The 16,722-nt window shown below is 50.3% G+C and overlaps 5 protein-coding genes across 5 annotated transcripts; 2 read left to right on the forward strand and 3 right to left on the reverse strand.

The window, feature by feature from the left end:
• Window positions 1–262: 262 nt before the first annotated feature.
• On the reverse strand, window positions 263–5,686 carry BDV27DRAFT_125815 (DNA-directed RNA polymerase I core subunit RPA190). Its single transcript, XM_032066418.1, has 4 exons — window positions 5,456–5,686; window positions 4,875–5,366; window positions 2,053–4,813; window positions 263–1,982 (listed from the first exon to the last, which is right to left on the reverse strand). Exons 1-4 carry the CDS (start codon window positions 5,638–5,640, stop codon window positions 399–401), a joined length of 5,022 nt encoding a protein of 1,673 aa, XP_031929152.1. The 5' UTR covers window positions 5,641–5,686; the 3' UTR covers window positions 263–398.
• A 163-nt stretch (window positions 5,687–5,849) lies between these two features.
• On the forward strand, window positions 5,850–8,406 carry BDV27DRAFT_125817 (U4/U6-U5 snRNP complex subunit PRP3). Its single transcript, XM_032066419.1, has one exon. It carries the CDS (start codon window positions 5,963–5,965, stop codon window positions 7,730–7,732), a length of 1,770 nt encoding a protein of 589 aa, XP_031929153.1. The 5' UTR covers window positions 5,850–5,962; the 3' UTR covers window positions 7,733–8,406.
• Window positions 7,846–10,202, reverse strand: BDV27DRAFT_95914 (RNA-binding snoRNP assembly protein NAF1). The gene has a single exon (XM_032078052.1). It carries the CDS (start codon window positions 10,096–10,098, stop codon window positions 8,068–8,070), a length of 2,031 nt encoding a protein of 676 aa, XP_031929154.1. The 5' UTR covers window positions 10,099–10,202; the 3' UTR covers window positions 7,846–8,067.
• Window positions 10,203–10,363: 161 nt separating this feature from the next.
• BDV27DRAFT_143898 (Alg9-like mannosyltransferase family-domain-containing protein) lies at window positions 10,364–14,282 on the forward strand (the record flags this gene model as incomplete). The annotated part of the gene is made up of 8 exons (XM_032070175.1): window positions 10,364–10,434; window positions 10,493–11,162; window positions 11,219–12,013; window positions 12,068–12,302; window positions 12,333–12,367; window positions 12,795–13,126; window positions 13,199–13,375; window positions 13,520–14,282. The coding sequence occupies 8 exons, from the start codon at window positions 10,364–10,366 to the stop codon at window positions 14,280–14,282; spliced, it is 3,078 nt and encodes a 1,025-aa protein (XP_031929155.1).
• Window positions 14,283–14,347: 65 nt separating this feature from the next.
• Window positions 14,348–16,580, reverse strand: BDV27DRAFT_125823 (exonuclease V). Its single transcript, XM_032066420.1, has 2 exons — window positions 16,184–16,580; window positions 14,348–16,102 (listed from the first exon to the last, which is right to left on the reverse strand). Exons 1-2 carry the CDS (start codon window positions 16,557–16,559, stop codon window positions 14,625–14,627), a joined length of 1,854 nt encoding a protein of 617 aa, XP_031929156.1. The 5' UTR covers window positions 16,560–16,580; the 3' UTR covers window positions 14,348–14,624.
• Window positions 16,581–16,722: the final 142 nt, after the last annotated feature.

The raw sequence follows: 16,722 nt of genomic DNA on the forward strand, positions 1-16,722 counted from the left end.
TATGTTTAGAGAGCTTGATGACAACTTTTAGACCAATGTTCTATACAGTATTGGTAAGATAAGTACTTGTTGAAAACGTCGCTCCTATGCATCAGTAATGCTTCGATGTGGACGCAGAAATCATCATATGCAGGCGTCTTTGGACATTGAATATTGCATGTTGTATTAAGGTGTTGAACTTTGTCTGAAAAGGAAAAGGCCTTCTTTCTTTATTGATTTATTTTATCATGAATGGTTGCTCTAGAAGAAAATGAAAGACTTTTCTTGATTTCGCTGAGAGAAACTCCAGAAGTCATAGAACACATCAACAAGGAAAATGCATAATAGATACACGTTTGAGTTCACTCATATACAATAAACGACAATATAAGATGTCATACATCACACATACCCACCCATTATGCCACTGGGGCAAGGACATCAAAAGCACCAGTACCAACTGTTCCAACGCGGCCAACAACGATTCTGCTACTCGGGGACTTGAGGTTATCAAAGTCCCTCTCCTGAACAGCGTCCCGGAGGAATCCAACGGTCGTTTCGAAACTCATCTTGGCAAGAGGAGAGGAGGCATCCTTGACAAGACCGTTGCGGTTGAAGGGACGGAAGCCACCAGATTGGGTCATCACGTCACCAATCAGGTTCAAATGACGGTTGTCCACGGAGATACTGTGACCCTCGAAAACTTCCGTCATTTCACGAACGATGGACGCACGAGCAGCCTCGACACCATACAGGTTAAGCATATGGTGAATGGAGTTCGTGTAAAGGGAATGAGGCTGGATGATGTCTTGGTAGTCCCGCATCGCGAGGAGGTTGACACCGTCCGTGATGACGTGGGCAGGTTCACCCTTGATAGGGTCTGCCTCCACGTATGTACAGTTGCCAAGACCAGGGATAGACTGGATGACAGCACTGCGAGCAGCCGCCTCGACCAGAGGGAGGACGAGAAGTTTGGGAGTCGAGATGTCATACTGCAGCTGAATAGTGCACGAGGAACCCTGGCTCGGGTTGAACTTGAATTGGGTAATCTCGCCGAATTTGCCCTTGATATCCTCCTCACGCAACTTGGTGTCTTTGGCTTCATTATCCGAGTCGTCATCAGAGGCATCATCCATCTCAACATCCCTCGTCTGTTTCTCGTCACTATCCTCAATATCGTCATCGTCAGCAGCATCTTGGTCCTGGACCATCTTTTCCTCTTCACCCTCAGGGCCTTCGTAGGATACTTGGTTCGAACGATTCTTAGAACCACTGGCGCGTTTGGCGTCATCCTGATCCTCCTCGTCATCGTCGTCAGCGGGCGCATCTTCGTCGTCAGCACCCCGAGGAGCTTCTTGGACGGTACCAACAGAGACACCAATCTCCGGCTGGGCAGTTGAGTAGCTCGACAGCTTCTTTTCGTCCTCTCGTCTCTTGAGTTCGGCTCTGGTAAGCTTCACGAGCTTGGGGATGAACTTGTTCTGCAGAGCAATCTGCACATCCTTTGTCTTGATTGCATACTCTGCCGTGTATTCCTCCGGGGGGAAGAATGAGATTTCAATATCATAGACCTTAGCCTTTGTACCGCCAGAAGTGATTCTCTCCCTGATTTCAACCTTATCGACAACCTCTGCAATGCTGAGCTTGCTAATGGCTTTGGCGAACCTTTCGGAGTGCTCTTTGGACAATTCTTCGTTCAAAATCAATGTCATAGTGGGAGTCATGATGTGAGCACTAGCCGTCATCACGATTTCACGCAGACGGGGGATACCCAGCGTCACGTTCTTCGCAGAGTGACCAGCCAAGTGGAAAGTGTTCAGGGTCATCTGCGTTGATGGTTCACCGATGGACTGACCAGCCACAATACCGACGGCTTCACCAGGATCAACCACCGACTTCAAGTACTTCATATTCATCATGTTACCGAATGATTTCTTGCTGAGGATACCTTCGATGCTCTTCTTCTTATCCTTCAAAAGTTTGTCCGGATTGGCGTCCTCGTACTGTAAAATATTAGTATATACTGGACAGGAAGAGATTTTTTTGTTCGTATAGACATAAGCTTCTTCTTACCTTCTTAACAGCTTGAGCAAACAGCTCGGATGTACTACCCAGGTTACCTCCGGGGTGGTAAATGGACAACACAGGGTCCATAGCATCCACCTTTCCGCTCTTGCGCACCTTCTTCATAGCATCCTTATGCCATTCCCCTACCTCCTCTTTCTCCAGGGTGTGGAAATCGCTCGAATTGACTTGGGAGATAATGGACTTGTAGTTAGATGCCAAGAAGTCGAAATCTTTAAGGTGGACCTGTTTCGTAATATCCAAACCGTCCTCTCCGTACAAGAATTGAACAATGGAACCGTCGGTGGCTTCGCGGACCGAGGTGTCATACTCAGCCCTTAAGCCTTCCATGCCCTTGATCAAACAACGTTGTAGGTAACCGGATCGAGACGTCTTGACAGCGGTATCAATAAGACCTTCACGACCGGCCATGGCGTGGAAGTAATATTCTTGAGGCTTGATACCGGTCAAGAAACGGCCACAAACATAACCACCAGCCATAGGGTTGGTATCGAAGGCTCTGAAAGACGGTAACGTCTTACCGCTGATCATTACAGGTACACGACGACCTTCCAAAACTTGCTGACCCAGGTTACAAGAAATCAGGTTGGCGTTGACACTGGAACCCTTAGCTCCGGAAATTGTCATCGATTGCATTTGGTTCCACGGGAAAGGCTTGACCAACCCTCCTGGAAGACAGGCCTTGGTGATCTCAGTGGACAGGTTCGCCGTGCGAGCGTTGGAGACGCTATCAAGACCACTTTGTTTCTCATCATCACGGAGAACATCTTCCAAGCGACGTCGCAATTCGGCGTCCTCATCAGCAGCCTTCGTTTGGTCAAGAGTTACATACTTCAGCGCAACCTGACGACCAATTTCAGAGGCCTTACTAAGCTTTTCTTTGCGAACACGGTCACCCTCCTTGGTTAAGCGAAGATCATCGATACCACAGGTAAATGCACGCATGTTCAGGAACCTCGTTAGAAGCCTGCCCAGAATACCGATGAGCCTTCCAGCGATGGTATGTCCATAAATTTCGTGAATCGAATCGATGAGACCACCGGCCGTAGGACCGATCTGCTTCTTATCGAGAATACCACAGAGCAATTCTCCATCCTTGAAGAGGACAGTTCCTTCTTCGTTACCTTCGCCCCATCTATCTCCTGGTGTTGAGGACTTGCTCTTCATGTTGAGACCGGCTCTGTTTGGAGGCATGATATTCTTGAGGATAGTTGTAATGATTTGCTTTCCAGTCCAGAGACGCTTTGGTTTAATCATTGTCGGGGCGACAAGCTGAATACGCTCCGTGATTGTGTGGGAATTCTCTGGTCTCAAACAACTGTAGAGCAACTCATGGTAGTCTTCCTCATCGAAGAAACTATCACGGCATGTGAACCACGTAGACATCGAGATGTGATCTTGGATCAAACCTCTCAGAGGTTTACCGGAAGTGGCAACAAGGTACTGGTGGTCTGCATCCGCAAGCATCATGGCTTCAGCACGAGCAAGCTCATTCTGAGGGAAATGCATGTTCATTTCGTCTCCATCGAAATCAGCGTTGTAGGTATTACAGTTAGCGTAGTGCATGCGAATGACACGTTCGTTGGCGAGGACACGAGCCTTATGACCCATGATAGACGGCTTATGAAGCGTAGGCTGCCGGTTCATCAGGACAACATCTCCGGTGGTAAGATGACGATACACCTTCTTGTTGCGCGACCCCTTCATACGCCAGTTCGATGGTGCGAGCAGCTGGTTGGCCAAGGCTGTCCGCTCATCGAGACTCTTGAACTTGAGGTTAGTGACTTGTCCAAACTCGTTTTCGATCGCAGCGGCACCTGGGTACTTGTCTGGACCATTGATGACAGCTTGCTTCATTTCCCAAAAGTTGTGGTTGGTTACAGGCTCCGGATACGTCAGTTTCTTTGCAAACACAAGCGGAACACCAATTTCGTTGGTTTCGATGTTGGGATCAGGAGAAATGACACTACGGGCAGCGAAGTTCACACGTTTACCCATCATGTTCTTTCTGAACAAACCCTCCTTCTTTTCCAGAATCTGCTTGATACCATTGGGAGCGCTGGCCGCCGCGGGGCCGGACAACCCACTCCTATCACGGTCAATCAGACCGTTGACAGTATCCTGAAGCTGTACAATAGCGTGCAGCAGATCCCTATAGTCGCGCACACGCATGGCAGAGTCGGATCCTCCATTCTGTCGTTCTTTGCTGATTTGATTGATGATGTCACAATTCTTCAAGATTTGCGTGAACACCGTGTTTTGCTGGGCTTCGACAACAGCACCGGCCCCCTGGGAAGCGACAGGTCGATATTTGTTTGGTGGCACCAAGAGGTTTTTGATGAAGAACATGCCTGCGTCAACACGAGACTCTTTCTTTGACATCGGCCGAGATGTATAGACGAGGCTCAGAATCTCCTCTTCTTTCACAAACAGCAAAGTAATTGCGGCGTGGACTTCGGGTGAGGGCATGAATTGGCCGCCATCACCAGTCTTCTTGTTATCCACCTGCGCCAAGATGGCATTGCCACGAGCAACTTCTTCCTCCGCTCCGTGAGATTCCGATGTAGTACTGGCGTTGTCGTTTGCAAGGGCCTCCTTCTCTTTGCTATTGAATTTCTTGGTTTCCTGAAGAATGATCAAGGAGTTTGACGCGTTGTACCCAGCTTGTTGCATAGCGAGTTTAGCCTTTTCGGGCAAAGCTTTCCGGAAAATCTTCGAATACCGATCTCTTCGATAACCTGGCGAGATTCTTTCTTCGGAGTTAATGCCCCTGTGCTAGCAACAAAACTGGGAAAGTAATCAGAACTCACCCTGAGCAATTGGCACACTTCTTGATACCGACAATATCCTTGAAGAAATCCCTGACCACGGCCCGCCGTTGTTCCGCGGCAATCGGGTTTTTGGCTCCAGCCATCAAGCCCTTCAGCTTACCCGTCGCCTGTGCCTCGCGAATAGATTTCTTGACAAACGCATTTCTGCGCTTCACGAGGTCATCCTCGTCTTCGTCCCCATCCTCCTCGGAGACGTCTCCATCCTTCGCCGATTTCTTTGAAGCCTTCTTGAGTTCCATTGCCTCCAGGACAGCTACCTCGTCGACCAGGCCATACTGCAATAGTCGCAATCTGCAGGTGTAGGCATTGACTTGTGTCCGAGACATCTGAAGACGGTGGCAGTATACACATTGCGCCCTAAGAAGACGGTACATCTGATCGAAGTGCGTGACATTGTACACATGGACTGGTAGCTCAATGTGTCCAGGATGTCCAGTACAAGACCATGAGCTCATGCGACATGTTGTGCAGCTAGGTCTGGTCAGTTGAAGAGCCAAAGCGAAGGCCGAAGCAAAACACAAGACTGTAGACCACAACAGTGTGCTAGAGAAGAGACTTACACATGGTCACCCCATGCTCCCATAGCCGGGTCATATAGACCACCAGGAACAGGGTTGTTGAAGGAATCCAAAGTCGGAGTATTATGGATTCGCTTCACCGAGGTGGCTTTGATATCCTCGTCATTGTAAACGGTAAAGTCAATCCCCGAAATTGAGGAAGCCACGGGACGTGCGAAGTTCGCCATGATTCCCTGCAGCTCCGTGAGCGACAGAAGAAGCTGGCTATGCGACTACCTGTTGGTCTGGAGGAGCAAAAGCGGGTTCGTTCGGTCTTTGTCGCTGCGAAAAGAAAAAGTTCACCCAACTTTTTTTCTGCCGTGCGATACCGCCAAGACCCACGTTTGAGATCGCCCCGTGATTTATGCCCGTGTCACTTAAGTATCCGCGCTCTTTTCTCACTTTAGTTCTCGGACTGTCGATACTCGTTTGCCAAATCTTTCATACGCCAACTTTGATTCGTGCTCGGTGCCAGTGGGTGAGTGCAGCATTCATTTTCTGCCTCAAGCAATGGCGGACCTGTCAGGCAACATGCTGAAGCGACCTCACCCCGAGGACGAAGACAATAACACGCAGAAAAGGTCACGTTCCAATAATGGATCCCCATTACCCGGTCAAGGGGCTCCAGCCTCTGGCAAACCCGATATCGAGAGGATGGTAGCTGAGGCGAGAGCCAAAGCCGAAGCTGTACGCGCTAGGCTTCAAGCTGCAAGAGGAGGGTCTACGCCATCAGCGGCACCAAGCCCCAGTCCTACACCTCCGGCCGCTTCCCCTGCAATGTCCAGATTAGAGCAGATGAAAGCCAGAGTCGCGGCTGCCACTGGAAGGGCCAATGTGGCAGCTCAGCAACGACCAGTCGAGCCCTCGCCAACGCCTCAGCCTCCCCCATTGGAAGAAGACGATGGCTCCTCGAGGGGTCGGGGTGGTCTGGATGTCGGTCTTCATCCGGCTCTGCTATCGGACACTGTTGAGTTTCGCGGTGCCAAGGGAAGACAGTCCACTCAATCGAAATCCCGTCGAACAGAGTCTCCGCTCACGAATGGGAGGCCGGATCGAGCAGGGCTCGATCTTTCCGGTCCTTCTTTGGAGGAAATCAGAAACAATCCCTATTATGATCCCAGCCTCGGTCCGAAAGCTACGATTGCAAAGCCACGACAGTCGCGACAACTTATTTTCAACCAGAAGGGTAAATATATACAGCAGGGCGCTGCTCTGCGTCGGCAGGCTCAACTGGAGGCGATGAAGAAACGCATTGCCGAGAGAGCGCGACAGGCTGGTATTGATGAAGACCTAGATGTCGAAAAGGCTTTTGTTGTTCCGGCTCCACCAGCAATTGAATGGTGGGATGAAGGACTGGTGGACGGGGAGGACTATTCTGGCATCGAAGACGAACGGAATCTAAAGATTGATACACCGGACACCATAGTGACTCAATACGTTCAGCACCCAGTTCTTCTCGACCCTCCACAAGATAAGCATATGCCAGAGCAAAAACCTATGTATCTCACACCTAAGGAACAAGCTAAGATTCGTCGCCAGCGGCGAATGGCAGATCTGAAGGAGCAGCAAGCGAAGATTCGATTGGGACTTGAGCCAGCTCCTCCCCCGAAAGTCAAAAAATCGAACCTCATGCGAGTGCTGGGTGAACAAGCCGTTAAGGACCCTACCGCTGTTGAAGCACGCGTAACGCGAGAAATCGCAGAGCGTCGTACTAAGCATGACGAAGCCAATGAAGATCGCAAGCTGACCAAGGAAGAGCGGCGAGAGAAACTTGCTAGACAACAAGAGAAAGATGCCGAAAAAGGAATTCTCATGTCAGTTTACCGCATTGACAGTCTTGCAAACGGGCGGAATCGCTTCAAAATCAGCAAGAATGCCGAACAGAACGCTCTTACAGGAGTCTGTGTCATGCACCCTAAATTCAACCTTGTGATTGTTGAGGGTGGTTCGCACTCTATCAACAACTACAGGAAGCTTATGCTGAACCGGATAGACTGGACAGAGAACGCAGGACCAAACGCCGTGCGGGAAGGCAACCGGGAGGCTCAGGTGTCATGGCTCGCTGCTGAAGATGAGCAAACAGGTGATCTGAAAGACCTTAGTTCCAATACATGCAGTCTCTTGTGGGAAGGCCAGGTCAAGACTCGAGCTTTCCGCAAATGGTTGGGGGCACGAGTGTGTGAAACAGATTCTCAAGCGAAGGACGTCTTGGCTCGAGCAAAGCTAGAGAACTTCTGGGCACTGGGAAAGAGCGCAAAGCAGAGCGAGTCATGGTCATGACGATGATGTTTATTCTTCTTTATTTACAAATTCTAGTCGAAAGGCAGAACATGTCTATCTCTATGAAACAAATACAACCATGGCCCCTATGTGCCAGTTCTAATAAGCGATTCTTTTTCTCATTTCCGCATCATTCAAATGACATGCCTCCTAAGCGATGCATACATAAAGACTCCGTAATCAACAAGAGAGATGAACCATTGTAAACTTTTAAGCCGATCCAGGATAGATGCCTAACTCCCCGATAATGCAAACATATGTATCCCTATGTATCAGTTTTACCCAAACCCAGAAAAGCAAGGAAACCTTAATCATCTCAACATGGTATCAGACACTCATGAGCGAGGTGGTCCTTGATTGTTATTGCTCAGCTGACGTAACAGGTCTAATTGCGCCTTAACCTGGTCAAAATTCATGGTTGCGGCTTGCGCCGGTTGTTGCCCAGGGGCTTGCTGTTGTTGATACTGCTGCTGCTGTTGCAAAGCGGCCAAAAACAAGGGGTTGATTTGCATGTTGGGTGGGAATTGGTAAGGGTTTTGCTGGGGATACGCCTGCTGGAATGGCATCTGAAAATTGAAGCCAGGAGGTACAGCACCTTGACCTAACTGTTGCTGTGGTTGATGTTGAGGCTGTTGTTGTTGTTGTTGTTGTTGTTGTTGTTGTTGTTGTTGCTGCGGCTGCGGGAAAGACGGGTACACAGGGTATGGCTGTGGCATTCCATAAGCATTAGGTTGGGTTTGCTGATACGCTTGCTGAGTGTAGTTGGAAGCTTGGGGCTGCGCGTCCGATCCTTGCTGTTGATATGGCTGGCGGTCATAATGTTGAGTATCTCTCGGTCCCCCTCCACGACCACGGCCACCTCGGCCACGATCAAAGCCCCGACCCCGACCTCTACCACCACGGAAACCACCTCTACCAGTGTGACCGTCGTTCTCGACAGGTGCCTCCTGCCGACCCATCATCTCATGGAAGTTCTTCGGGCGAGCAAGAGGAGTGTATCCATCTTCACCAGCGTTATCATCGTAGTTTAGTTCGGTTTGGCTGAGCTTCGAAGGGCCTGGGGGACCCTTCTTCGCCTTTGCTGGACCATCCCTGGCTTCCTTTCTCTCTTGCCGCTTCTGTTTCAACTTCCGCTTGTACTCGGCCTCTGCTTCATCGTCGGAAAACTCCACCTCATCTTCACCAATTTCCTCGTCGTGGAAATTCGAAGCATCACTACCTTTCATTCCTTTAAGAGGCTGAGTAAACACAAACGTCGAATGTTGCTCAACGTAGTAAACGTTCTTTCCTTTAGAAAGACCACGTTCCTCGACAGCCGCGGCAGTAGGGAAACGGATAGTATACAACGGGTTCTCAACTCTTCCTAGTGTCTCGGCAACCACACCAACGAGACTCCTGTCTTCAAGGCAGAGTAGTGAGCCCGATTCCAGCACCTGGTACTCTCCAGAAGTGTTCGCCGCGATCAGGACCGTATTCTCGACAATTGCCTCCACATGTCCCAGGAGCACAATCTTCATCTCGGGAGTCACAGTGACCTCCGGGATAGGGGGCGCTTCGTCTGGAAGTTCATTTGCCGTTCTGATATGACCACCCGACTTGCCCTTCCCCTCCCCTTCATCGTCGGAACCGAGTTCTGCCTGCATCAAGATACGCGCTTGTTCTTCGGGGCTGAGAATTGGGTAGTCTTCGTCGTCCTCGTCACTGTCATCTGAGGAGTCGCTAGAAGAATCATCAGAGGATGACTCGTAAGGGGAAGAATCAATCTCCCATTCAGGATGCTCTTCGTCCTCGTCCTGTTCGGCTTGATCATGTTCCATAGCGTCTGGGAGAGGCACAGTTCCTGTCCCGCTTGCGTCACCATTGGTCTTGTTATCGTCTGTCTGAGCGTGATTCGCCGCTTCGGCCTGGTTAGGCTGTTCAGAATTTTGTTCTCCCTCAACGTTTCTGACGCTCTCCACTGTAGGCTCTTGTTTCTTAGGCTCCTTTTCCTCAACATCCATCTCATTTTGTGTATCCGTAGGTGCACCTTCCTGGGTAGTGGGGTTATGCGACGGGCTTGGATCGCTGTGCGCCGGCTGCAGATCCTTGAGACTATCATTGACAAGGTTTAACCCGGGGATCAATGTCGAAGGATGAGAAGTCGTGGCTGGTTCATTGGTTTGACCCTGAATAGCTGCCCCCGAGTTCTCGCTAGGTTCCGCAGGCGTGCGCGCAACCCATGGCGTGTTATAGAAATCACTTCCATCGTCCGCAGGTGTTAGTGCAATGGGTGGCGTATCATTCATACAAGTCCGTTTCACAGGAGGCCCCTCGTTCGCATCCTCTAGGGAATGCTGGGGTTGAATAGGTGGCTGTTGATCACTCATTATGTGTCTCTGTAACCTTGAGAAAAATGTATCTCAAAGGCGAGAGAAAAAATGATAATTATATGTAATAACAATAAATTAGTGGTATAAAGGAATGATTGCAGGCAAAATCTAATGCGGAAACTTTTTTTTTTGGGGAAGTGCCATAAGTGCCGTTGCGGTTACCGGAGAAGCTTTCTTATCGATAACGTGTTTGTTACATTAAGCTTCAACGATGCCTTGAATTTCCCATGTTAATTGAATCTCCTAAACAAATGTCAGCAAAATGGCATCTGCCAGGAAAACAATTGAGGTTCCCTCAATGCCAGCAGGGCAGGCACCGCGGTCCAAGAAACGGTATCATAACCAGAGTTCCTTTCCTTATCAATCAAGCTAACACTCGCGACCTTCGCAGGCCCCCGCCGCCGCCTTATTACCTTCCACTGAATATAACGCTCTATGTGTTCCTCATCTCCAATGCAATTGCTGCTTTCCTTGCGCCCATTCAGGACTGTGACGAAGTTTTCAACTTTTGGGAACCTACACATTATCTTGATCATGGATACGGACTTCAGACGTGGGAGTACTCGCCGGTGTATTCAATCCGGAGCTGGCTCTATGTTACCATTCATGCCATTGTCGGGAAAGCGGCCTCCCTTGCTCTGGTTACGAAAAGCTCCCAGTTCTATGCGATCCGATTCTTTCTGGCCCTCATCTGTGCTGCCTGTCAGACCCGTCTATATGCGGCAATCTGTCGCACACTAAGCCCAAAGATTGGCCTGTTCTTTCTTATGATCATTGCGTTCAGTCCGGGCATGTTTCACGCTTCCGCATCATTCCTCCCCTCCAGTTTTACTATGTACATGTCCATGCTCGGCCTCACAGCCTTCTTGGATTGGCGACGTCAGAAGATTGCGCAAGGAATTATGTGGTTTGGCCTCGGTGCGATTATCGGCTGGCCTTTTGCCGGTGCTTTGATCGTTCCACTTCTGCTCACAGAGGTTCTGGTCGGCTTTATCGCGGGGTCCCTGGGGACGGTCGTCTCTGGCATCTTTAACGGGGCCATCAGATGTCTGGCAATCCTGGTATGCAACTACGGACTGACAGTGTATGATCTCCATCTTGTGCTAATGAGATGCAGGCTGCGGAAATTGCTGTGGACTACGCTTTCCTCCGAAAGTTTGCTGTTGTGCCTTGGAATATCGTCGCCTACAACATCTTTGGGGGAGAGGGCAAGGGTCCAGATATCTTCGGTACAGAGCCTTGGACATTCTACATAAGAAACCTACTATTGAATTTCAACATCTGGTTCATACTTGCGATGTCTGCGGCACCTTTACTACTTCTCCAGGCCATATTCCGACCCCAAGCGACCAAGAAGGAGGTTCCGCTACGAACCTTGGCAGTCATCGCGCCATTTTATATGTGGTTTGCGATCTTTACCGCTCAGCCTCACAAAGAAGAAAGGTTCATGTATCCGGCGTACCCTTTTCTTGCTCTCAATGCGGCGATCGCAATCCATATAATCCTATCCTACGTTGGGTCTAAGGGCTCTAAAGGGGCCAATGGGACCTTGTTAGCCCAAGCCAAGCTTACCATCGTGACGCTTATTGTTCTTGCCGCTATCAATGCTGGGTTGCTGCGGACTGTCGGTATGATTACCGCTTACAACGCCCCTCTAAAGGTGTTCGAACCGCTGGAGCGGTTGGACATTCCCCACACGGGCGACTCGGTATGCTTTGGTAAAGAGTGGTACCGATTTCCGTCTTCGTTCTTCCTCCCTGATGGCATGCGGGCCAAGTTTATCCGCAGCGAATTCCGGGGGTTGCTCCCTGGGGAGTTCCCCGATGCCACGGATTATCCTGCTCTTTTCGACGGTACATCGCAGATCCCCGAAGGCATGAACGACTTGAATCAGGAGGACGCAGGAAAATACGTAAGTGTATAACAAGATGATCCTTCCTTCTTCATCAGCTAATCCCGCACGTAGGTGGACATCTCCCAATGCTCATTCATGGTTGACTCGTACTTCCCAAGCCATGATGCAACCGAGCTTGAACCCGACTATATCCATGACGAGTCACAGTGGGAGGTGATGTCGTGCAAGCACTTCCTCGATGCTTCGCAAACGGGCCTTATAGGCCGACTTATCTGGGTTCCTGATCTGCCGGGGCTTCCGGATCAATTCCAGCGTAAATGGGGGCAATATTGCCTCCTCCGGCGACGTGATGTCAGCGCCGAGACGGATTAAAAAGGTCACATGTACTATCAAGCGGACTATCCCACCAATGTAAATAGCCCTAGAATGCTATCTCTGGATATTACCTTCATTCGTATCCGAGATGCGAGGCCGCAGACGCGACAACGTAGGGCGGCAGTGCGACTTTACCTGAAGGAGACAAAAGATCCCCCGGAGCTGCAAAGATAAGCATCTTCTTCCCCGCAAACTTTAGATGTCGATCGCATCCGATTAACAGAAAGGGCAGTTGACTATCTGATCCCTTGCCCCCACAGACATGATAACGCTCTCTGCAGCATGATGTATCCATCCGTATGCTGTCCTACATTCTACATCTTGGATCATGACGTTTTAAATCAACTCCCCCTTCCCCTTCATCCCATAACCCTAGTTGTAGCATTCTCCCAACAACAACAAATCTATATCTATACCTATAGAAACCATCTCCTCTCATGATACCAACAATAACATAAAACAGTATCACTATAGAAGACAACACAACATGACATTCACCATCCTCCCAAGTACAATCACCCAACACCACCTCTCCAACGTCACCGCCATTTGCCTCCTCGCAACCCTAACCACCTATCTCCTCCATTCCCTCTGGAGGAAACACCACATCTCAAAATCCCCCGAGAGCGACCTAGAACAGAAGTCCCTGTCCCCCGCGTCAAAGTTCAAACAGCCTACCCGCAAACCGGGAGAATGGATTCCCTCCGACTTCAAACGACCCCCTGCTGCCCCATATCCAGACTGGGACGTGCATACCACCGAGCCGAAGCCCTACCGACCTTTCAGATACGGGCCGTAAGTTCATATCAGGCTTCTCTATCCGCAGACAAAGTAAAGGTGGTATAAGCTAACAGAGCGAATCCACAGTAAATACTTCATCACCATGGGCCTGCGAAGCATGAAATGGGACGAATGGATCGAACTCGACAACCACTACCCACGCTATCACGCCGATAAAGCACGTCGGATAAAAGAACGAGGAGCGAAATGTTCCAAAACCGCTCCTGAAGCCATGGACGCTGCCATGGAGTTACTGGAGGAATTGTACGTCACCACCTTCCTCTCTATATACATACATACCCCTTCCCCATATACCCGCTCATCCACACAAACGACATACCAACCATAACCCAAAAGAAACGAGAACAAGAAACAAGAACCCACCAACTAACCCCAAACCCAACACAGATCAACCTACCTCCCCGAACGCTACCCAACCCTCTTCCGCAAAACCCCAACGGGAATAACCAACCTCCTCACCCAAGAAACCCTAACCACCGTGCCCCCCCTCCCAGAAGACCCCATGCAAACCTGCGGCCGTCTCATCCAAGATGACCTAGCCCTAATGCTCGAGCGCCCTGACGGCGAATACTACCTCCTGGCCGGCTCCATCCTCCTCGCCGGCTTCTGGCGTCTAGAAGACAAATACGGGATGCGGTTATCAGACATCCACACCTCGGGCTCAGTACCCGGCTACAAAGAAAAGCTAGAGAAGGGCATGATGAATTTCTTCCGCCGGCTGCGGCCCGAGGACCCCGTTCTCCGGAATAACTATTTCATCCAGGTGGATGAGAGTCTACCCTGGTCGCATAGTATCGGGTCCGAGGATGGTGAGACGGTGTCGTGGAATACGGCGGAGAAGAACCGGGCGATTGAGCATCATTTTTTCCGCTCGGAGAGGCAGAGTTTGAGGAGACTGCCGAGATCCGGGGCTGTGGTATTTACTATTCGGACTTATTTTGAGCCTATTACAGAGGTGGTTAAGGAGCCGTATGTGCCTGGTCGGTTGGCTTCGGCGATTAGGAGTTGGGGCGAGGATGTGGCGCGGTATAAAGGGAGGGAGAAGTACGGGGAGGTTTTGTTGGAGTATTTGGATCGCATGCATGAGGTGCAGGTTGCGCAGGGGTTGGAGGTAGACAAGGAGGAGGAGGTTAGGAGTTATCCGTTTTGATTATGTTCTTTGGGTTTGGGTGTTCTTGTGTTTTTTTATTTTTTTTATAATGTTATGAGATATGATGACTTGATGAATGTCTCTCTTCTTGTTTTTTTTTTTTTTTTGGTAGCTGAGTGGTGTATCTTTATGAGAGTGTAAAGGGTATGTCCTCTATGATCGTATCATCTTCTGGCTCTGTAACTTGCCCCAAGTCTGTTCACGTCTAACATGATGTTTCTAATCTTAGACATATTAGTAGATGTAATGGAACCTTCTGTATATACCGAATGCTGGAGGCAGATTATCCTCCCAAACGCCAACCAATGCCCTAATCCTATACAAAAACCAGATCTAGAATAATTAGACAGCCAGCGAAGACGATCTTCTCCTTCTACGATTTGCAAAAGCCCATTCGCGCTCTTGACGCCAGGAACACTCGTCGCGGAACTCACAGATCCGGCACTTCCACGCATCCATGACTTCGACACCCCGTGGGTTACGCTCGCCGCGCCACCATTCCATCTGATCAGATAGATAAGCTGTCAGAGTCGTGGGGTCAAATAAGAAAGAGCGGCTACCCAGCACTCGGGACTGTGCTTCGGTTGTTAGGGCTGATGATAGGTATCGGGCGGTAAGAAGAGGCGATAGCACAGTCGGATAAGGCTCGAGTAAGCCCGGCTGAAACTCAGAAGGGATTGAGGGTGCCACTGACACTGATGTCGAGTGTGTGGGTGGGAGGAAGGTGAGCTGAAGTTGGTCTTTCATCAGTTCCCAGAGGCTGGTCAGGTTGTTGTGCGCGAGAAGGATACTAGTCGAGTCCTGGCTGCCAGAGGGTGCAGAGTCCGCACCGTACGATGTGCGTCGTCCAGCCGCATCTTCCGGGGTGAAATCAGACTCTTGCGAGGAGGATGTATCGAAAAATCGGTCGTTGAGACCGCCTACTTCGGCTATGAAGGCGTCGGTGAATGTGCGAGTGGGGTCCAGGCCATAGCGAGAGGCAAGTAGTTCGATGGACACATCATCACTAGTAGCAAGCCGATTGAGCATATGATAGTACATCTGGAGTTGAAGCAGGGTTGGCCGGAACGACGAGCTCTTCACTGTGGGGACAGAGGCACTAGCTCTGGTCTTAACGTCGGTCATATATATCCGAGGCAAATTGAAAGTCTCTGAAGAAGATTGACTGCCGATTCCGGAGTCATCTAAGTTGTCTTCTTGCTCAGCGTTCCAGGATAGGTCAGAGAGCCGTTTGCCACCTTGCGACGGCGACAACAGGTAATCCGAAAGCGACATTTGATACTCGGGCAGCACAGCCCTCGATGCCTCCACGTCGGCATAATACGACGCGGCCGTCGCCTCAAGATCCGGGTCTGGACACTCGTAGGAAAGCTGGTCAATGACCCCATTCACCAGCTCGCCATCTACCAGCCCCCATACCTCCAGCTCGCGAGTGATACCATATTCCCTCAACGTCCGAAGCCCTTGTATGATATTCCATATCCTCAGCGCCAGCGCATCTTCTTTGGTCGAAATCTCCACCGAAACTGTCGTATAAATCTCGTCCTCTAGTGTCTTATGTATCGTACTCCCCTGCTTCATCGCCGGAGTTCTCCTCTTCCTCCCAAACTTAGTCAACGTATACCAATACTGCAACTCACACCACGCTGGCGAAATCAAATCCGTGACCGAGAATGCTTTATTAGGCGGTTTCCGAAACCTCTCGATCGGCGACCGATTATCCGCAGCAGTATCTGTAACACCGGTAGTCCATTCTTTCTCGCGAGCTACATCCCTCTCGCGCTCCTTCATCCGGCCCTCAGTAGAATTCGGATGCTCAACTAAACGCTTCGTCAGACCGTCAGCGCCTCACAACAAACACAAAACACCAAAGCCAGGAAGAAAGGATACGGGGTTAATACCAAACGCGGCGCCACCATTGCTCGCCATCTGACCTGCTCTCCCCGCAACGGGACTCTGCCAAGTCCTTGAAACTTGCCATACGGGCTTTTGCCTCCCCAGTACCTTGGGCGTCCGAGGACTCGATGGAGAAACATGGCAGTCTTCAATATCGCCTACGGTGCCGTTTGTCTCCTTCGCGGCTGGAGTGGTCGTCGATGGTTGGGGCGACGGCGGCGGTGGTGTCGCGTGGAGAGAAGTCGCGTGTTCCTTGACGGCTTGGACGAGTAGTTCGTTCAAGACTTCCTCTTCATCCGGTGTGAAGTCGGATCCGTAGTCGCTACTATTGTCGGAGATTGTATCTTTCATTAAATGTTGGGAGGACTGTGGGCAGGACATGCCTGCGATCCTGTCGGGGAGTTCATGTCATTGTGATGTGGAAAGTGGCGAGGCTGCCGTTGATAAGGTATCGGTTTATGATATGCCGTCAACGACAGCTCCAGATACTGCAAACGCGTTCTTTTAGATAATACGGTGTCTGGGTACGCATAAGTAGAATAAC

This window comes from Aspergillus caelatus, assembly GCF_009193585.1.
Source record: "Aspergillus caelatus strain CBS 763.97 unplaced genomic scaffold BDV27scaffold_57, whole genome shotgun sequence".
NCBI classification, from domain to species: domain Eukaryota; kingdom Fungi; phylum Ascomycota; class Eurotiomycetes; order Eurotiales; family Aspergillaceae; genus Aspergillus; species Aspergillus caelatus.